Below are 23,611 nucleotides of genomic sequence, written 5' to 3' on the forward strand. Positions count from 1 at the left end.
TATCTTATACTGAATTCCAGTTAAACAAGGGAGAAATAGGTACCAAGAATTGTAAGAAAAAATTGGAAAAAACTAAAATTGAAGGAAAAAGCTTGCCAATATTTAGTTTTATGTTCTGTAGTAGCAAAATCTGAGATATACCAGTATAGAAGAAAGATTAGCAAACCCTGAAGCCTGCTTCTGTAATTAGTTGTGTGATCATGGGGATAGCTTACCCTTTTTAAGTTTCAGACTTCTTAATCAGGACCATGAGCAGGTTTGTGACAATTTAAAAAGATAATATATATACATTTATGTAAAAAGTGCTTAGAAATACTATACAGCACCATATAAACAGAAGGTGCTACTAAGTCTATTGAAAATTATCCAACACCCATTCTTGAAAGATGCATTTCAAATAATTATAAAATTTTAAAATCACTATGCTTGTGAAAAGACTTTTTTTAAACCAGTAAACTCACTAACAAGGATTATTAACCTAAACAGTCCACCGCTAAACTAATGAATGAGTCATCATCTAAAGAGGAGAAATGGTTTAACCTACAGCACAATTCTTCATTCTGTTTTTCTGTTAAAATTTATATAGGAAATGTACAACCTACGTAAAAGTCAAGAAACATCCTTTTAATACATTTTTACAGAGTAACAAACAACATAGAATTATTTCTTTACACACACCTACTCTGCTTTAGTTTCAGCACCAAGATATCAAAACTAACACTTTAAAATGTCAGCTGAAATACTTCACTGAACACATTTAACTCACTCTTCTCTTACCTGTTTCATGGCTTGCTTCTTAGCAGCTTCCCTCTGAAGGCTTTCACTCACAGAGGTCTATGAAACAGAAAAAATCCTGTCATTCCTTCCACCCATTTGAAATTTCTTTTTCAGTATTCAAGTTAGCAACTAGTTCCTTAACGTGATAGTCAAAAGTAGAAAGATATCATGATTTAAATGAACGTTTTCAAGATCCTTCCCCTAAACTTCAGGAAACAAATGAATTTTCATTGCAAATCATCAGTCTGTAAGGTGTTAAGAGAAAATAAATAATGGTACAGGAAAGAATGATGAGACATGGGTTTTTGGTCCTAACTTCACCACTAAGTTATTCAACCTCTCTGGATTTCAATTTCCTTTATGCACAAATGTGAATGGGGGTGGACTGGACTAGATAACATTTCAGGTCCCTTCCAACACTAAAATGGTATGATTCTCAGCAACAAAAAATACATTATTTTAATATTCATTACTGAATATAGTATATCAAGCTCATGGCATATGCTTTATGGCTTGTTGCTAGGTGATTTCGACTCATAGAGACCTCATATGACAGACAAGAACTGCCCCACAGGGTTTTCTTGGCTGTAATCTTTATTGAAGCAGGCTGCCAGGTCTTTCTCCCTCGGAGCCACTGGGTGGGTTTGAACTGCCAACCTTTCAGTTAGCAGTTGCACACTTAAGCGTTGCACCACCAGGGCTTCTTCTTTATGGCTAGGGGCAGCCAAAATTATCTGTGGCTATAATCATTCAACAGACATACACTGAAAGCCTACCACATGGGGCACTGTTCTAGGTCCTGAAGATAGAGGAAAACAATAACAGTCTTTGTCCTTGAAAGATAAACAGTCTGAAAGGGAAGACAAATAACTGAAGAAATAATTACAATATAAATGTTATAAGCAATGTAATAAAGGGATAAACAAAGAACTGTGGGAGCCCAGAGAAGAAGGCAACTAAATATATGAGGAATCAAGAAAGTGTTCCCCAAAGAGAAATTAAATTAGACCTGAATCAAAAAGAATAGAAATTTAAAAGAAGGATATTTTGGAAGTAGTACTAACAATACGGGCAAAAGTAAATAAAGATTAATAACTAGGAAAAAAAGTATAATTAGAAAACTTAAAAAAAAAAGTTTCCTTGAAAGTATAAGGCTTTGTGAATATATAAAAAACACCCAACCGTACACTTTAAAAGGGTGAACTTTATGGCATGTTAACTGTATCTCAAAAAACAAACTAAGGCTATTGATGAATTTATTTTTTAATTAAAATTATAATCCTCAACCTCTGGATTACAGTTGTCTAGCCTATTGACATTACCTTTTAGTTGCATACTATCATCAATCAGTGTGCTTCCTTTGTTTTTCACAGCAATAAACAGAACAAAATACACAAGCCTAATTCTAGCTCCCTAGAAACAAACTCAATATACAAAGGCCATACAAATAAAAAAACACACATTGAATAAATTAAAGAAGTGTATAAACAAAGGGGAGCCCTGGTACCGCACTGGCTAAAGAGCTTGGCTGCTAACCAAAAGGTCGGCATTTTGAATCCACCAGCCACTTCTTGGAAACCCTATGGGGCAGTTCAACTCTGTCCTATAGGGTCACTATGAGTCAGAATTGACTCAACAGCAATGGGTTTGGCTGTTTTTTATAGACAAAGGAGTCCCTGGGTGGTGCAAACAGTTAAGTACTTGACTACTAGCTGAAGGCTGGCAGTTCGAACCCACCCCGAGGCATCTCCAAGGTCAGGCCTGGTGATCTGCTTCGGAAAGGTACAGCAACTAACAACAGAGGAAGAGATTCTGATAACAAAAACAATAGCAGCTAACGCTTATTGAGCCAGGTGCTGTGTTAAGTACTTTCCGTGTATTTACTTTCCATCATTTGATCAAAATTTCCAATACACGACAGGACACTTTAACTCATTTAAAAATTAAACATGCTAGTAAAAAAGTCTCACAAAATTCTTTCCCATGTATTTTTGTCTTCCTGATTAGCATAAATGAAATATTGTTTCTTGATCATTCAGCTGGTTGTGTGTGCGTGTGTATAGCTGTATGCTATTTTATGATAAGAACAGCTTCATGTAACCACCACCACAATCAAGATACTTAACTGTACCAACGTTAGGACTCTGTAGTGCTACTCCTTTATTGCTCGACCCACCTCCTCCCACACACCCTAATCCCTGGCAACAAGTAATCTGTTCTCTATCGCTATGATTATATGTTATTTTACAAATGTTAAATAAATAGAATCATGCACTGTGCATCCTTTTGAGATTGGCTTTTTTCACTCAGCGTAATTTTAAAGGTTGCATATTTTGTTTAGTACAGATGTTGCAAAATACTTCAGTTCTTGGTACAAAATATCCTTCACCTACAAGTGACCTAAGAAAAAGCTGTTAAAAATTATCAAGGTTGAATGTGACCCAAAACACATAATATAATCCTTAATTTAACAGCTACAAAATTAGCAGGCAGATAATTATTCTATGTCTGAAGACCAGTTCAAAGTATAACACAGGAGAGCATTCATTAATGATGCCTTCCAATGTAACCCCAAATTATCATTAGTTTTAAATTTAGGAAGACAGAAATTACTCCTTATAAGGGCCTTTATCTTAAAAAAGTACTAAGATCGAAAAGTACAGAATTTTACAGGGGCGACTACTGATTAAGCATAACTTTGATTCATTTTAAAAGACATTTAAAGAAAAAATAATTCAATTTATAAATAAGTTCAAATGCAAACATTCTGCCTGTTACCATAAACCAAACCCAACCCAACCCATTGCCAATTTCGACTCATAGCGATCCCATAGGACAGAGTAGAACTGCCTCATTGGGTTTCCAAGGAGGAGCTGGTGGATTCGAACTGCCGACCTTTTTGGTTAGCAGCTAAACGCTCAACCACTCTGCCACCAGAACTCCACTGTTACCATACCACACTGATATTTCAAAATTGGAGAACTATATTACATTTATGCGTAGTACCTTAAAGACTAATCTGTAAGTCCAAGGCAGTTCCAATACAAATCTCAAAAGAATTGTTTTAGTTTTCAAGGAATTTGAAACTCATTCTATGTCTATGGAAGAATAAAGGTCCAAAAATAGTTAAATCAAGTTTGAAAAAAGTGTAAAATAGGGCACTCATCCTACTCTACTGTAAGATTTACTACTAAGCCATAATAATAAAAAGTGTGGTATTATCATAGCAACATACAACAATGGAACAAAACAAGACAGCTTAGCTTAGCACCAGACTCATGGATATAGGGATATATGGCAACTTGACATGATAAAAAACCCAAACCAAAAACCCACTGCCATTGAGTCGATTCTGACTCACAGTATAGGACAGAGTAGAACTGCTCCATAGGGTTTCCAAGGCTATAATCTTTACAGAAGCAGACTGCCACGTCTTTCTCCTGAGGGAGTAGCTGGTGGGTATGAGCCACTGATCTCTGGTTAGCAGCCAAGCACTTCAACCACTGCGCTACCAAGGCTCCCTAGACATGATAAAGACAACCTACAAATCAGTAGGAAAAAGATGCACTGTTTATAGATGATACTAGGAAAACTGGTTCATGCGAAGAAAAATAATGTTGGATCCCCACCTCACACCATACAAAAAAGTGGGCTCCACATGGATTAAAGATCTGTATGTAAAAGGTATTATAAACCCAATAAAAGGAAAGAGAGAAGGCTTCTTAAACAAGACCTCTAAATTACAAACCATAAGGACAAAAGCTGATGGTCTCGACTATATTAGAAAGTGAGAATTTATGCTCTATAAAGACCACTACACTAATGGTCAACACTAAGCTGCAATAACAAATTAGTGCTCACTGTTACTGAACATTTTGATCAAAGATTCCATAGAAGAATCCTAATCAAAAGAGGGAAAATGCAGAACAGAATTTCAAATTCTTATGGACCCTAGACATCCTGCAGCCATGAAGGATGGATGAACCCCTGTAACTATTGCTGAGATAATCTTTAAACCTCAAACCAAAAATATCCCCCGAAGTCTTCTTAAAACCAAACAATTGTTTAGCTTAACTAGTAAAAAAAAGTCTGCCTTGAGCATTATGCTCTTTTAAGAACTAGCTACATGGGATCAAACTGACAGGAGCAACTCAAAAGACTGGATAGCAACCTCCTGGGCAGTGAATTTATGTTAATGGAGGAGGACCAACTCAGAAAAAGGAAGGTGAGAATGGTTATACAACTCAAAGAATGTAATTAATATCAATAAATGGTACACGTAGAAACTGTTGTATTGGTGTATGTTTTGCTGCGTATATTCTTGACAACAAATAAAATTATTAAAAAAATTTAAATACTCAAAAACAAACAAAAACTAATTAGCTCTCAAATACTGAACTTAAATTTCTCTCTTAGATTACTGTCCCAGGGGGGTTGTTCACTTTGGCAAGGCAGATATGTTCCATATGGTCATTCAGAAACCCAAGCTCTTCCAGCTTGTTACTCTGCCATTTCCTTAGGGTATGGAGAAAGCTGGGTCACGACTCATCCAAGTTCCAGCTTACAACAAAGAGAAAAATAAGCCTACAGCAAAAAATAAATAAATAATAAAGTAGAAATTTAAGCTATTAATGTAGAAGTACACCTAATACTTTTCCCCATATTTGACTGGAAAATTAGTCACGTGGTCTCAACTAATTAATTAATGATAAATTAGAAAATGTAATCTCTAACCAGGCAGCCATGCACCCAGCTTTAACTGTTACTATGGAAGGGGAGAAGAGATTTTGGTGAATTATTAGCACAGGGACCACAAACAGAGATTTCCAATGTGTAAAACCAACCAGGGATTAATATCTAAAAACATAAAAGGAACTGTTACAAAGGGGTATGAATAGAAAATTTCCAGAACAGTAAAAAGGAATGCCTAGTAAGTATACGAAGAGATACTCAACTTCATTGATACTTAACTTCATTAATAATCAGAGAAGTGCAAATTAAAACAACTAAGAATTGAAAAAATTATAATAAAGTGCTGATGAGAAGACAGAGAAAACAGTGACCACCAATGGAAATATAAACTGGTACAGCCTTTCCATAAAGCAATTTGCCAGGACTTAATGAAATAATGTATATACTATGCATACTCCATGATCTAGAAATTCCACTCCTGGGTGTATATCCCCAAAGAAACTCTTACACAGGCTTATACTGGGACATGCATAAGAATATTTTTTACAGCATTAATTGTGGTAGCAGAGAAATGAAGGTAACTAAGTGTTTTATCTCTGGGAGAATGAGATATGTAAAGTACAGTGAATGCATATGCTATAGTTAAAAGAACTGAGTAGACAGGCATATTGCAATGTAATGCTGAGTAAAAAAAATAAGGTCTATAATACAAATAATGTTTATGTACATAAAAACATATGCACTCAAAACACAACGTAATTTAAAAGGATACATACGTATCCAAGTACATAAAAACAAGTATATTAAAGGGGAATGGGACAGAAGATCAAGGATGAAGAAGAAAATTAATAAATAAAACAAGAAAAGAACTTTGTACAAGCTGATGACAAGAGTTTGACAAACAACTCTGTACTTGTTTCAAAAAGGTTTATCCCACACATAATAGTTCTTGCCATTGTCAAAGAGATGGCATACTTCCAAAAGACAGATACATATTATACGAATAAAAATTATGAAAGATGCAGTTCTGAAATAAGAATCTTACCTGTTTTGTGTGAAAATTTCTCTGTGATGAAACCATATAGCAAAAAGTGGGAGAAGCATACAGGTAATGTAAAAAGAAGGGTAATTTGGGACTGCCTGTAAGGAAAATTGTATGGTTCTCTAATACTCATATAAATTGTAATATACAGACTAAAGAAAGAAAGAAAAAAAAACCCTCTCAGACCGTGGTTCTTATAAGCCCATGTTGCATCAGCCAAAAAGAGTGGATGCTGTATGCTGTTGGGTCAATTCCGACTCATAGCAACACTATAGGACAGAGTAGAACTGCCCATAGGGCTTCCTAGAGTGAAATCTTTACAAGAGCAGATCACCAGGTCTTTTCTCCTGCAGAGACACTGGTGGGTGCGAACCACCAGTCTTTCAGTTGGCAGCCAAGCGCTTAACCACTGTGCTATCAGGGCTCTGTAATAATATCGGTAGGATGGTTTCAGGGGACATCTAGGTCAACTGGCATAACAAAGTTTATTAAGAAAATGTTCTGCATCCCACTTTGGTGAGTGGCATCTGGGGTATTAAAAGCTAGTGAGCAACCAACTAAGGTGCATCAATTGTTTCCAACCCACCTGGAGTAAAGGAGAATGAAGAATACCAGAGATACAAGGAAAATATTAGCCCAAGAGACAAAAAGGGCCACATAAACCACAGACTCCATCAGCCTGAGATAAGAACTAGACGGTGCCCAGTTACCACCAATGACCGCCCTGACAGGGAACACAACAGAGAGTCCCTGATGGAGCAGGAGAAAAGTGAGGTGCAGAACTCAAATTCTAGTAAAAAGAAACAGATTTACTGTCTGAGACTGGAGGAACCCCAGAAGACATGGCCCCTTGGCTTTCTGTTAACCCAGAACTAAAACCATTCTCGAAGCCAACTCTTCAGACAAAGATTAGACTGGACTATAAAACATAAAATGATAGTCATGAAGAGTGTACTTCTTAGTTTAAGTAGATGCATGAGACTAAATGGGCAACTCCTGTCTGGAGGTGAGATGACAAGACAGAAAGAGACAGGAGCTGGTTGAATGGACACAGGAAATCCGGGGTGGAAAGGAGGATTGTGCTGACATACAGATAGCAACAGGGTCACATAGCAATGTGTGTATAAATTTTTGTATGAGAAACTAGAGCTGTACACTTTCACTTACAGCACAATAAAAAAAACATAAAAAAATATTGGTAGGAAAACAAATATTTTATAAGCTTTAACGAAAACATACGTACTAGAATAAATATGATACCTCTTCCCTTTCAATTATTGCTTAATTCACCAATGAAAGGAAAATTCTGTAAGTTTATTTCCCTCAGAAACACAGACTTAGCTTTCCAAAGAAACATCATTAACCATGCTGGTAATAACCAGCACACTTATAATCAAGAGTCAAAGGTCTTATAATTGTTCCTACACTGGCCAAATTTTAATGAAATATACTTGGTATTTTTTTTCAAAAGACAAGTAATAGTTTGGCACCTAATATATGATCACAATGACCAAGTCAGGTGTGCAACATCCCCAGTACAGACTTTATTAGAGTTCAGTTATAAATACACAATCTCTTGACACTGAAGATGTAGTTCTTGCAGATAAAGTCCAAAGGCAGGAAATGAATCTCCTCCCAAATGCTGCTTCTTATCTTTAAAGTAACCTCAAATTATTACTAAACTAATAAAGTAATTTTGTTTCAGAAAGTGATCTGATCTATTTTATTTTCAGCTTTTGATAAATCCATGAGTGAGATGAAGGATTATTGCTTTTTGTCTGACTACACATACAGAAACACAACATGAAAATAAAGGAAAAACTTTTAAAAATGATTTTTATGGTAAAGCTGGAATAGGCAATATCAAAGCCTGTCAGTATATGAAGAGACATGGGTGTTTTGGGAAAAAGTAGAAAGCTGATTTTGTTATTTAACTTAGCAAATCTGGAAGAAAAGCGTTTACTGTCTTGTAACTGGAGCCCTGGAGGAGGAGTGGTTGAGAGCTTCGCTGCTAACCAAAAGGTCGGCCGTTCAAATCCACCAGCCGCTCCTTGGAAACCCTATGGGACAGTTCTACGCTATCCTATAGGGTCACTATGAGTCGGAATCCACTCAACAGCAATAGGCTGAGTTTTGGTTTTATTGTCTAATAAGAAATTGTCAGTTAAAGAGGAAAAGCGAAGGGTGCAATGAAATTGTATACAGATTAAACAAGACAATAAGTCGAATAATATAACTATGGATACTAATGCCTTGCTTATGGAATTTTTCTAACATATGATTCTTAGCTAATGACCACAACCCAAATTAGAGATCAAGATTCTATAAAAAGATCACAAAAAAGACAGGCAACCAAGTATGACTGTCAAACAAAAAATGAGATGGAGACAGCTGGAAGACACTGGAAGGTAGGGTTGTATAATTTCACATGATAAAATACATATCTCAAAAAGACTGAGAAAGGGTGCTACTTTGGAAAAGCAGCTGAAGAAGAAAGAAGAGCTAGACAAGCCTGGCTTTGGAAATGAAATTAAGGATTTTGGTCTTTATCCTAAGAGCAATGGGAAGTCAACAGTGATTTTTAAAAATGTGAATAAGATTATTTTGTCTAAAGTTTGCAAAAAAATGGATTGAGGAGGCTTAAAAGACAACCTGGGATGTCAGTGAAAATGGAAGAGCAAGGACCTCCAAACATTCTCTCTTACATAAAAGCAACAATAACCCTGACAAAAATGTCAAAATCTATTTTTTTAGAACTCTGAAAATTAAAAGGCTTGCAGTAACCCAGGGAGCATTTATTCAAGAAGAATGGCTGAATCTTGGTAAGAACAGTGAGCTTGAACTTGCTCTATTTCCATCCCCACCGCCCAGCTCTATCGTAGACTTGAAACAAACACCCATAGTCATGGTAGAAACCAGCAGCCTGGTAGCCACTGAATGGAGAAGAACTTCTAAGTTACGTTACCAGAGAAATGTTATTATCTGGCCTGTCTGTGGTTGCTAGAAAAACCCCACTCACAGGCTGTCTTTATTTGACTTGACTCAGAGTTCACGTTGTGAACACCCATTCCCCAGGGCTGTTCCTGAGGTGACTGTCAAAAAACAAAAGTAATCCATCGAACATAAGGGCTGTCTGAAGGGGTGGATGGCAGCGGCGCAAACAACTGGCTAACCAAAAAGCGTAAAAGGAAAAGCCTGGGAATAAGACATCCATAAGTGGGTTTGAAAAGTTCTAACATTTCTGCAAATCTTGAAGGCCACTGCCCATATGCAGGGTTGTGCACAAGCTTTAGCAAAGACCTGAGAAGGCCCTAAGCTCTTGCCTCTGACTGACCTTGAGGCTTTGTGCAAGCAAGAACTGAAGGCAACAGTGGAATTGTTGAGTGCCTGGCTGAGCGTTAAAGATGTGCCCCAAAAGGCACGCAGAGCACCTCAGCAAATTCTGGGAAACTTATTAGTTCCAGGCATTTAAGGAAATCTCTGTCCAATCATTATATGCTAAACAAGCAGAGACTTCATGGTCACGTACAACAAAGAATACACACTTTACATAATTAGTACAGAAAATTTACTAAACAAATAAGCAAAAAACAAACTAAAAAAACCCCAATAAATCCTGGGGAGAGGGGAGAATCTGATCTCCAGAGCTGCAACATTATATTATCTTAAATGTTCAGTTTTCAACAAAAAAGTTATGAGACATGCAAAGAAACGATATGGTCCATACGCAAGAAAAAAAGCAGTCAATAGAAACTGTTTCTGAATAGAAGGTCTGGTTAGAGAGGGAAAAAAATGTAGAACAAAATTTAAATTCATAAAAAAGACCAGATTTACTGGTCCAAGAAAGACTGGTTGTTGTTGTTGTTGATAGGCGCCGTCGAGCTGATTCCAACTCATAACAATCCCATGTACAACAGAAAGAAAACACTGCCAGTCCTGTGCCATCTTCCCAACTGTTGTTATCTAAACTGGAGGAATCTCCAAAGACTATGACCTGAACACACCCTTCTAACTTGAAACTGAAGACATTCCCAGAGATCACCTTTCCGTCAAATTATAAACGGCCTATGAAATACACAATAAATAACACTTGTGAGGAAAGTACTCCTTAGAGTAATCATCTATATGAGACCAAAAGGACAACATTCGTCTAAAAGTAAAGATGAGAAGGCAGGAACGGGCAGGAAAATCAGATGAATGGAAATGGGGAACTCAGAATGGTAATGGGGAGAGGACTGACACACTGAGGGGACTGCAACCAATGCCATGAAATAATTTACGTATAAACTATTAAATGGGAAACTAATTTTCTCTGTAAACCTTCACCTAAAGCACAATTAAAAGAAAAAGAAAAAAGAAAACTGCCCTTGAGAAAGCCCAGATGCTAGACTTACTAGACAAAGACTTAAAATCAGCTATTTTAAATATGTTCAAAGAACAGAAGCCATGTCTAAAAATCTAAAGTACGAAAATAATGTTTCACCAAATAGACAATATTAATAAAGAGACAGAAATTGTAAAAAAGGATGAAATAAAAACCCTGCAGTTGAAAAGTATAATAACTGAAATGAAAAATTCACTATAAGGGCTAAACAGCAGATTTGAGCTGGCAAAAGATCAGTGAACATGAAGATAGGTCAAATAAAATTATCCAGTGAGAAGGAGAAAGAAAGAGAATGAAGAAAAATGAACAGTCTCATAGACCTGTGGGACACCATCAAGTGTACCAACAACACATGCATAATGGGTTCCAGAAGGAGAAGAGAGAAAGGGGCAGAAAGAATATTTATGAAAATGATGGCTAAAAAGTACGAAACTGATGAAAAGCATTAATCTACACATCCAAGAAATTCAACAAGCTCCAAGTAGGATAAACTCAAAGAGATCCACATGTAGACATGTCATCAAACTATTTAAAGATAAAGACAAAATAAGTAAAAATCCTGAAAGCACCAAGACAGAAGAAATTCATCATATACAAAGGATCTTCACTAAAATAGTTTATTTCTCACCAGAAACCATTGAGATAAGAAAGCAGTGGGATGACATACTCAAAGCGATGAAAGAAAAAGAATGTCAACCAAGAATTCTGTATCTAGCAAAACCATCCTTCAAAAATTAAGGTGAAATGAAGATAATAAAAACTGAGGGAATCTGTTACTAGCAGACCTGTCCTACAAGAAATACTAAAGGGAGTCCTTCAACCTGAAAGAAAGGACACCACATAAAAACTCAAATCTACATGAAGAAATAAAGAACACTGCTAAAAGAAATTAATTACACAGGTAAATATAAAAGATAATATAAATGTATTTTTGTAACTTTTTTCTACTGATTTAAAAGACAACTTCATAAAGCAATAATTATAAATGTATTGATAGGCTTATACAACGTACAAACATATAATTTGTAATAATAATAACTGCACAAAGAAGGAGGGAGGGAATGGAGCTATACAGAAGCAAAGTTTTTATATACTACTGTCATTAAACTGGAAACCCTGAGGGCACAGTGGTTAAGCATTCAGCAGGGTGGCAGTTCAAATCCATCAGGCGCTCCTTGGAAACCCTACAGGGCAGTTCTACTCTACCCTATAGGGTTGCTATGAGTCGGAACCAACTCGACGACGGCAACAGTTTTGGTTATTAAACTGGTTTTTATTTGAACTAGATTGTTATGTTAGTGATGTTAACCATCACTAGGGCAACCAAATTTAAAAAAAAGAACTCTAAAACATATAGCAAAAGAAATAAGGCATTTAAAATGGCAGAGTAGAAAATATTTGTTTAACACAAAAGAAAACAGTAATAGAACTAGATGAACAGAAAAAAGAAATGTAGGGAAAAAAATAGCAAAATGAAAGGTGTTAAATCCCATCTTATCAGTAATTATATTAACTGTAAACAGATAAAACACTCCAATCAAAACGAAGAGACTGACAAAACATAATCCAACTATATGCTGTCTACAAGAGGCACACTTTAGATTCAAAGACATAGGTTGAAAGTAAAAGGATGAAAAAAGATACATCATGCAAACAGTAACCAAAAGAGCTGGAGTGGTTATCTTAACAGCAGACAAAACAGACTTTAAGATAAAAATTGTTACTAAAAACTAAGGACATTTTATAATGACAAAAAGTTCAATCCAACAGGAACATATAATTATAAACATCTATGCATCTAACAATAGGGTTTCAAAATATATGATGCAAAACCTGACAGAATAAAAGAGAGAAATAGACAATTCAACAATAATAGCCAGAAGCTTCAATACCCCACATTTAATAATAGAAGAAACTAGGCAGAAAATCTACAAGGAAAGAGAAGACTTGAACAACACTATAAACCAACTAGACCTGCTGTTATTGGCTGCCGTTGAGCTGATTTCAACTCACAGCAACTCCATGTGACAGAGCAGAAGTGCCCCACAGGGTTTCCTAGGTTGTTATCTTTACCGAAGCAGATCACCAGGTCTTTCTCCCTCAGAGCTGCTGGGTGGGTTCAAATCACCAACCTTTCAGTTAGCAGTGACTATTTAACCACTGCACCACCAGGGCTCCTTCAATTAGACCTAATATCTAAAACACTCCACCAACACAAGAAGATGCATTCTTGTCAAGAGTACATGGAAAATTCTCTAGAACAGATCATATGTTAGGCCTTTTAAAACAAGTCTCAATAAATTTAAAAGGAGTGAATCTACAAAGTATGTTTTCTGACCACAATGGAATGAAATTAGATATCAATAATAGAAGGAAATTAGAGAAATTCACCAAATATTTGGAAATTAAACAACACATTCCTAAATAATCAATGAATCAAAGAGGAAATCAGAAAATACTTTTGCGGTGAATGTAAACAAAAATATCACATTGCAAAATGGGATCCAGCTGAAGTACTTACGGGGAAATTTATACCTATAAACTGAGGTATCTTTAAAAAGAATGATCTCAAATCAATAACCTAACCTTCTACCTTACGAAATTATGAAGAGCACACTAAACTCAAAGCAAGAAGAAAATAATAAAGAGCAGAAATAAATAAAATAGAGAATACAGAAAATTAATGAAACCAGAAGTTGGTTCTTTGAAAAGATCAACAAAATTAACAAACCTTTAGGTGGACTGACCAAAAATGGGTTGGAGTGGAGAGGGGGGTGTGAAGGTAGGGCACAGATGCAAGCGAGATCAGTTAGGAGGCTGTAGCAATAAAGCTGGCATTTGTCACAATTGTTATTAATTAATTCATTATTAGTTGTTTCATGCCTATCTCCTCTTTTAGAAAACTAAGCTCTGTAAAGGCAGAGACCATACATGCCATGAGGCACCTCAATGGAAAGGCTTGACAATCTACTTCTAAAAAATCAGCCATGAAAAATCCTATGGAGCACAGTTCTACTCTGACATACACGGAGTCACCATGAATTGGAATCAACTCAATGGCAACTGGTTTTTGGAGTCCCTGGGTGGTGCAAATGGTTAAGTGCTTGACCACTAGCCAAAATGTTGGTGGTTCCGACCCACCCAGAGGTGCCTCAGAAGACAGGCCAGGTGATCTACTTCCAAAAAAGGTGACAGCCTTGAAAACCCTATGGAGCAGTTCTATTCTGCACACATGGGGTCACTATGAGTCAGAATCAATTTGATGGCAACAACAACAAAGAACATTACCCATCAGATGTTCAACAATGAATGAAAGACTGTTTTCTCCTTATCGCTAAGATCATATTTCTCATCTCTATGCATTAACTCCAATCCCCATCTAATTTCTTCAATTATCCCGCCTCTTTCTCTCTGTGATGGCTAACTTTATCTATCAACTTGGCTAGGCTACTGTTCCAAGTGGTATGGCCAAACTAGACTAGCTGCTGTCCCACAATGTACTGCAATCACCTTCCGTAATGCAATCTAATGTGATATAGTCAAATAGTTCAAAGGGCAGTTTCCTTAGGGTGTGTTCTGCCTCCAGACTATAGATAGATATTTTGGCAGAATGCTCTCTCTCTCTACTCTGCAGTCTTTCTGTTGCCCGACCTATGAACTTTGGTATGTAAGACTGCAGAAATCTCTAGGCTGTGGCTTGACCTATGGATTTTGGACTTGCCAGCCCTTACAGAATCACATGAGCTAACCCCTTGAAGTAAATCAATCCCTCCCGCCCTATGTATATGTATATCACTAGTTCTGTTTCTCTAGAAAACCCTAAGATACTCTCCTTGTCCTCTAATTCCTTCTTCCATGTCCAACCTACAAACAAAAAAAATTCTCTCCACCTACCTCTCCCTCTTTCATTTCCTTCACCAACAAACATCTCAAGAAAGTATTCCACACCCACTATATCTACTTCCTGAAGTTTCCCTCCAATCTATTGAATCTATTATCTCAAAGATCACCAAATGGCCCGTTTTTAATATTCATTATGATGGACTTTTTACAGACTTGAAACTCTTAAGTACACTACTTAAAATTATGTTTTATTCAGGCTTCCAGAATACAACCTCTTTCATCCTTCCTCTTCAATCATCAGCCCAAATCCCCCTTGAATACTCACTCTTCTTCTCTCAGTCTCTTAAATGTTGGTGTTTTCTTCCCAGAATTCCATCTTTGATCCACTTTTCACTCCATACATTTTGGGTGATCTTATACATCTCTTATGATTTCATTTACCACATATGCTAATATACTCAAATCATATCTCTAGGCAAGGGTTCAGCAAACTTTTTCTGTAAAGGGCAAGACAGTAAATATTTTAGGCTTTGCAGGCTCAGTCTGTCACAACTACTCAGCTCTGCCACTGTACCACAAAAACTGCCACAGACAACACGTAAACAAATGAGTATGGCTGTGTTCCAACAAAACTTTATTAAACTGTACCTCTAATTACCTAACTAGTCTTCTTATTCCCAGTCTCATATACCTCTAATTCATCCCTCAGAGGTAATCAAAGGAAAATCATGTGATGACGTCCCTACCCTGCTATTAAACAAAACAAAAAACCCAGTGCCTTTGAGTCAATTCTGACTCATAGCTACCCTATAGGGCAGAGAACTGCTCCACAGGGTTTCCAAAGCTGTAATCTTTATGAAAGCAGACTGCCACATCTTTCTTCAGCAGAGTGGTTGGTGGGTTTGAACCATGCCAACCTTTCGGTTAACAGCCAAGCACTTAACCACTGCACCACCAGGGCTGTTTACCCCACTATTACCACAGAGAATAAAGTTCTTTAGCATGGTATGATCTAAGTCTACCTATTTTTTATCTAGGTCTCTAGCTACTTTTCCATTTTCATCACCCAACACAAGCCCTGCACTATGGTCACAAAACACTATGTTTTAGTTTCCCTGCTCCTTCATGTCCCTGTGCTTTTTTGCGCATACTTCCTTGTTAGAACTAACACTCCACAAATTAATGTTGAATGAATAAATGATGCAACTCTTTACCTGGACCATGACCACATATTAACTCATGATTTTCTCCATCTACCTTACTCCTTCACATCAAATTTAATCTCCCATCTGTTTTCAGCCATGACTGATGCACTACCATGCATTCAGTCTCCCAAGTTATTTTGTACAGGAATCATTCTCAACACTCCTCACTCTTTCTACTCTCAATCCCAGTCAGTCACCTAATTTTTATAATATTGTTTAATATCTTTCAAACCTAATCTTGCTTCTCCAGCTCTAATGTCTCCACTTTAGTTCAGATTCCTCATACTTTCACCTGGATTATATTTCAATAGCCTCTTTGGCTGATTACTCTATGATACCATCATCCTCCTATCTGGACTATCCTCCAGTCCCTTCGTTACCCCATATAATCTACTTACCAACAAGTCAAATGTCTCAATTTCCCCAAAGCACAACCTGTCCTTCAGGATCCCACGCCTTTGCACATGCTCTTCATTCTCCCTAATAAAACCATTTATCACTCTTTTACCTGACAAATCTTCTCATCTCTTCTTCATTTCTCTCATAGTAATTTGTTCATGTCTAAACTACATGCCACATAGATTAATAAATTACCATACTGTATAACAGCTGTCTCTCTGTGGCTTTCCAACTAGTCTGGGATTCCTAAAAGGGAAGAATCATACTTAATTTTTTTTTTAACTCCAGTATCTTGAACAATGCTGGAAAAACAACATGTTTCCTGACTGACTGATCATAAGATGTAAGATTTCAGAATTAATGATAGTACACTACAGCCATTTCCAGAAATCACCTTCCAGTCAAGTAATAGACAGGCCTATAAAATAAACAATAACACCTGAAAAGAATGTACTCAATAGAATAAACAATTATACCAGACCAAAAGGGCAACATTTGCCAGAAGTAAAGATTAAAGGCAGGACCAAAATCAAAACCCGTTGCCGCTGAGTTGATTCCAACTCACAGTGACCCTACAGGACAGAACAGAACCGCCCTATAGGGTTTCCAAGGAGCGGCTGGTGAATTCGAACTGCCAACCTTTTGGTTAGCAGCCGAGCTCTTAACCACTGTGCCGTGTTCCACTGTCATGGAACACTCTGCGTACAATTTGTTGAACGAGAAACTAATTGCTCTATAAACTTTCACCTAAAATACAATATTTAAAAAAAAAAAAAAATCAAGGCTTATAATGAAAACAAAATTCTTATATTTCTTAAAATGTGACTATTGTTTTCTTTTTCCATTCTTGATCTAATTTATAATTAAACAACATACTTTCTCCTCTTTCCCACACATTCTCCAATTTATTTCATGGGATAATATTGTAAGTTTCTCATCACAACTGATTTCCTACTTCTTATATCTGATCATCCCGACCCTTTAGCCTTCAGGCAATCTCAGAACTCCCTAGTATTTTTTTTCCTTTTCTCAAACAGGTGTGAAACATCTTGGCACATTTTCCACTCTCACTAAATAATGAATTTATGAATCAACTAAACTATTAATATTTCGGAGCCCTGGTGGCACAGTGTTTCCACTCCTTGGAAACCCTATGGGGCAGTTCTACTCTGTCCTATAGGGTGGATATGAGTCGGAATACACTCAACGGCAAGGGGTTTTTTTGCTTTACTAATATTTAGAATTGATTTGTTAATTTAAAAAATTATCTATGCAGAATAATTTTTCATTGCTTTTACTAGGCAAATTCTTGTGTTTCACTACGAAGGGATCTTAAATCTAAAATATATATTTAAAAGTCATATAAAATGATTTACGTCTATTTATGTGACCTGTATTACTTAATACACTGAGAAACACACAAAAAGGATTAATGACAATGTAACGGTTAAGTGGGCAAAAGACTCCAAAGCATCTTCCTGTGTATTATATTTCATGACAAAAAAATGATTTTTTAAAAAAGAATCTGCCCACGTGCCAAAATAAGTGAACTTGGCCAAAAACACGTAGATTTAAACAGAGATTCACAAAGTAACTTTACGTGTCTAAGACAATCTATGATAAATACCATATTTCCCTTCCTAGAAAAGAATAAGAATTCCTACCTCATTGCACCCTCATAATCAGTTGTTCTCTTAGCTACTTCTGTACTGCTTTTATCCCATTGGAGGATTAAATTAGGAAAATTGGATTCTCCTGCCCAATCCTGACACAATTCTATCATTTAATCCTGTCCTGTTCTCTCGTGTAGCTTTTTCACTTCTTTCACTTAAAGACAGCAGATTGAGGGATGAATTTTTATCAAAACTGAACAATTACTTTAAATCCCTCACTGTTTATACTGCTGTTAGATATCTTCAGTTATCATGAATTTGCTAGGAATTCATCTGAATAGCATGGACTTCAAAAATTCTTAGCCAACATTAAAAGAAACTAAATTTCCTAATATTTTCACAAATAATATGCTTTTCCATGTCTATATGAAACTGTCATTTTATTTGAACTATAACCACTATGTCCAGAGAAATAGGAAATTATCTGATTATAACTGATAAAAAACCACAACTGAAATGTTTTATTGATTCAGATGTACTATAATATTCAGATGGATTAAAATTTTAACTACTTCTTACCACTGCCAAGCCAAACAGGTTTCCAACTAAGATTAGCTTTTTATTAGGTAAAACAGACCTAAGAAAGTTACTTTACTTTTCAAGAAAATGTTTTTAAAGATTTGAATTAAAGTGGAAAAAGATTAAGAAACAGTGAAAGCAATAAAAATGTATCATGTAATCCAGTAACTTGCTAACGTTTAACTTTAGGGATAAACAGTCACAGTTATCTTTTTTAAAAAGCACTCATTTCCCACTATTTTTCAAATTTACAACAATAAAATAATAAAGATAATTTTGAAAGAAAAAAATCTCATAATATATCAGTCTAAGAAATAAGTTTTCCATTTATATACGTACAAATAGTTTGCATAACCATATATATTTAATTTTGTATTGTGCTTATTTCATTTTATCTTTCTTTAACTTCTGTCCCATGTATATTTTCGAAGTTGTCATCAATCTAAACCCTCAATGCTTTACTTACCCTAATTATATTTTTAAGTAGTATTTTATTGTATTTTGGGGGAAAGCGTACATAGTAAAATAGGTTCCCGTTCAACATTTTCTACACATATTGTTTAGTGACACTGATTACATTTTGTACATTGTGTCAACGTTCTCATTATTTCCATTCTAACTACTCTATTTCCAATAACCTAATCTCCCTAACCCCCTATCTTTTTTTCTTTTTTAATAATTTAGTTTTGTTGTTGAGAATATACACAACAGAAGAGACACCAATTCAACAATTTCTACACGTACAATTCAGTGACACTGACTACACTGAGTTGTGCAACCATTCTCATCCTCCTTTTCCAAGTTGTTCCTCCACTACTAAAATAAACTCATTGTCCTCTAAATTTCCTATCTAATCTTTCAAGTTGCTGTTGTCAAATTGATCCCATATAGATTGGTCTTAAAAGAGCATAATGCTGAAGGCAGACATTCTTTACTAGTTAAGCTAAACTCTTGTTTGGTTTTAAGAAGACTTCAAGGGATATTTTTGGGTTAAGGTTTAAAGATTATCTCAGGGCAACAGTTTCAGGGGTTCATCTAGCCTCAATGGCTCCAGAAAATCTGGATTCCGTGAGAATTTGAAATTCTGTTTTGCATTTTCCCCCTTTTGATCAGGATTCTTCTACAGACTCTTGTATAAAAATGTTTTGTAATGGTAGTTGGGCACCATCTAGTTCTAGTCTCATGGCAAAGGAGGCAGTTGTTCATGGAGGCAATTAGCCGCACATTCCATTTCTTCCTCCTATTGAGGACTGGAAGAAGACTCATTAACAACCTGTGTTATGCAGATGACACAACCTTGCTTGCTGAAAGTGAAGAGGACTTGAAGCACTTACTGATGAAGACCAAAGACCACAGCCTTCGGTATGGATTACACTTTAACATAAAGAAAACAAAAATCCTCACAACTGGACCAATAAGTAACATCAAGATAAACGGAGAGAAGACTGAAGTTGTCAAGGATTTCATTTTACTCTGATCCACAATCAACACCCATGGAAGCAGCAGTCAAGAAATCAAAAGACGCATTGCATCGGGCAAATCTGCCAAAAGACCTCTTAAAGTGCTGAAAAGCAAAGATGTCACCTTGAAGACTGAGGTGCGCCTGACCCTAGCCATGGTATTTTCAATGGCCTCACATGTGTGTGAAAGCTGGACAATGAATAAAGAAGACCGAAGAATTGTGGTGTTGGTGAGGAATATGGAATATACCATGGATGGCCAAAAGAACAAACAAATCTGTCTTAGAAGAGTACAACCAAGTGCTCTTTAGAAGCAAGGACGGTGAGACTACATCTTACATACTTTGGACATGTCGTCAGGAGAGATCAGTCCCTGGAGAAAGACACCATGGTTGGTAAAGTACGGGATCAGCGAAAAAGAGGAAGATCCTCAACGAGATGGACTGACACAATGGACTCCAGCATAATGACTGTGAACATGGCACAGGACAGGGCAGTGTTTTGTTCTGCGGTGCACAGTGTCGCTATGAGTCGGAACCAACTCTAGGGCACCTAACAACAACATTCTTGACTCTCCTTCCTCCTCTGTTGCTCCAGGCAAAGAGACACCAATTGTGCGTTGGACAGCCACTTGCATGCGTCTAAGACCCAAGGCACCACACATCAAAGTAGGAGGTGGAAAAGAAGTATTAAACATGCTATTAGGCCAATTAACTGGGATGTCCCATGAAAACACGACCTAAATCTCCAAGTCAAGGAAACAAATACCATGAGGTGTTTTATTTCATTTTATCTTATTTCAGGCTTTTAAACACTTTCAGTATTCTCTCCCTCTTATTATGCCTTCTATCACATGAAATACGTTATTGTTGTTAGTTGCCGTCATGTCAACTCTAAGTCACTGCGACCTGATGTGTGCAAAGCAGAACTGCTCCATAGAGTTTTCAAGGCTGTAACCTTTCAAAAGCAGACTGCCGGGCGTGTCTTCCAAGCTGCCTCTGGATGGTTCAAACCACCAACATTTTGGTTAGCAGTCAAGCGCTTAACCATGTGCGCCATCAAGGGGCTATGAAAAGTGTTATTTCCTTTTATATTTTAATATGATTTAGAAGCTAAATACCCTACTGGTAATCTTTAAAATTTATCCACAAGTTTTTCTTAAAAAAATTATTTTCTTCAATCATAAAACTATTGTAGAAAACTTGGAAAATATAGAAAAGTATAAAAAATAAAATAACAACTCCTAAGTCCACCACCAAAAGACAACTGCAATTAATATTCCAAAATGTTTTCTTTACCGTATTTTTTTCCTTTGGTGCTTATCTGTTACGACTTCATTTACATTTTTTTACTACATGTTATTTCACAATAATTTTAATAGTGTAGTATATACAAGGAGCCTTGGTAGTGCAGTGATTAACCGCTCGGCTGCTAACCACCAGCCACTCCACTGGAGAAAGATGTGGCAGTCTCTCTTCTGTAAAGATTACAGCCTTTACAGGTCAGTTCTACTCTGTCCTATAGGTTCTCTATGAGTTGGAATTGACTTGATGGCAATGGGTTTGGACTTTTCTTGGTTTGGGTAGTACACCCACTGTACTGGACCAGTAAGCAACATCATGATAACTGGAGAAAAGATTGACGTTATCAAGGATTTCATTTTACTTGGATCCATAATCAATGACCATGGAAGCAGCAGTCAGGAAATCAAATGGTGTATTACACTGGGCAAATCTGCCTGAAAAGATGTTAAAAAGCAAAGATGTCACTTTGAGGACTAAGGTGCACCTGACCCAAGCCATGATACTTTCAATCACCTCATATGCATGAGAAAGCTGGACAATGAATAAAGAAGATCAAAGAAGAATCGATGTCTTTGTACTATGATGTTGGCGCAGAATACTGAACATACCATGGACTGCCAGAAGAACGAACAAGTCTGTCTCGGAAGAAATACAGCCAGAGTGCTTCTTGGAAGCGAGGATACTGAGACTTTGCCTTGTGTACTTTGGACATGTTATCAGGAGGGACCAGTCCCTGGAGAAGGACATCATGCTTGGTAAAGTAGAGGGTCAGCAAAAAAAAAAGGAAGGCCCTTAACGAGATAGATTAACACAGTGGGTGCAACAATGGGTACATAATGATTTTAAGGATGGCACAGTACTGGGCAGTTTTTCGTTCTGTTGTACACAGGGTTGTTGAGTCAGAACTGACTTGATTTCTCATAACAACATTCATTGCACTACACTTTATTTCGCCATGCTTTCACTGTTGAAAGTTGGATTGCTTCCAAACTATTGCTATCATAAAACAACTCTGAGATAAAATACTTTTGAATATCCTTAAGTCTTTTATACAAACTTGTGACAATTTTCTCAAGACAGAATTCTAGAAGGGAAATTACTGTCATGGTTTGTCTCTTGACTCATTCACTGGACTAAAAAATACTTAACTCTTAAAAGCCTGACACAAATTGTAAAACTGCTTTCCAGAAAGGTACATCAATTTAAACAAACATTGATGAGTGCCCATTTTACCAAAACCTTGCATATCCTTTTTAAAAAATGCTATTATAGTAAAAAAATGGCAGCTCACTGATGTCCTAATTTACATTTCTTTAATACAGTGAGACTGAGTATTTTTAATGTTCATTAGATATTTCTATTTCTTCTGTATTTGTCTATAAATGTATTTTGCCCATTTTTCTGCAACAGTTTTAGTGTTTTCTCTTACAGTTTTTTAAAGTACTTTAAATTTTAGGAAAATTAATACTTAACCCATAAAAGGATCATGGCTTCTGAGTGACTCAAAGTACAATTATTATCTATCCTTTATCTGACATATTTGCTACACTTAACATTAATTTTGTAAATTTTAGCTATTTAGTTTAAAAATACTCCCTTTTAGACCAGATTTACTGGCCTAAAGGAGACTGGAGAAACCCCGAGAGTATGGCCCCCAGACACCCTTTTAGCTCAGTGGTGAAGTTACCTTTGAGGTTCACTGTTCAGCCTGGGAGTGGACAGCCCAGTAAAACCATGAGACTAACGAGGTACAGGAGTCCAGTGACAAGGCCCAGAAGGCAGAAGGGGAGTAGGAAGCTGATGATAGGGAACACAAAGTAGAGTAAGGATATTGTTGATGTGTTGTGAGACTGTTAACCATTGTCATAGGGCAACATTTGTAGTAACTGTTAAATGGGAGACTATTTTGTCCTGTAAGCCTTCATCTTAAGTGAGAATAACAGCACAATTAGAAGAGCGTAGTCAATGTTACTTAAATGTGTATGTAAAAAAATTTTTGAAATGGCGTATCTTTGGCTATGTGTATTTTCACCAAAAAAAAAGTTGAGAATTTAGAGGGTTAAAATGTTGTGGGGTTGTTAACCAATGTCATAAAACAGCATGTGTGTTACTGTCACATGAGAAACTATCTGTTCTGTAAGCCTTCACCTGAAGTACAATAAAATATTGAAAAAAAAAAAAATACTCCCTTTTAAAGAGGTCAGAGTTGTTTTTTTTAATTTTCACTTAAAAGCAACAATTTTCAGGTTGTATGCATCATGTCTTTTTAAGGCATATGAATTACGTTACAAAATTGGATCTCGTACAAGTATT

General features: G+C 36.4%; 1 protein-coding gene across 6 annotated transcripts in view; it reads right to left on the bottom strand.

Moving 5' to 3' along the window:
* NSRP1 (nuclear speckle splicing regulatory protein 1) overlaps positions 1-23,611 on the bottom strand; it is a 44,212-nt gene that overhangs the window by 13,607 nt on the left and 6,994 nt on the right. For 3 of the 6 annotated variants that reach the window (XM_004376181.2, XM_023731184.1, XM_023731183.1), the window contains one exon: positions 778-834. In XM_004376181.2, the coding sequence (XP_004376238.1) occupies positions 778-834 (57 nt within the window). Of the gene's footprint in view, positions 1-777; positions 835-15,063; positions 15,236-16,341; positions 16,358-23,611 lie in introns of those variants that run through there. The other 3 variants (XM_023731185.1, XM_023731186.1, XM_023731187.1) reach the window with 2 other exon arrangements.

Source organism: Trichechus manatus, unplaced genomic scaffold (assembly GCF_000243295.1).
Source record: "Trichechus manatus latirostris isolate Lorelei unplaced genomic scaffold, TriManLat1.0 scaffold00040, whole genome shotgun sequence".
Classification (NCBI taxonomy): Eukaryota; Metazoa; Chordata; class Mammalia; order Sirenia; family Trichechidae; genus Trichechus; species Trichechus manatus.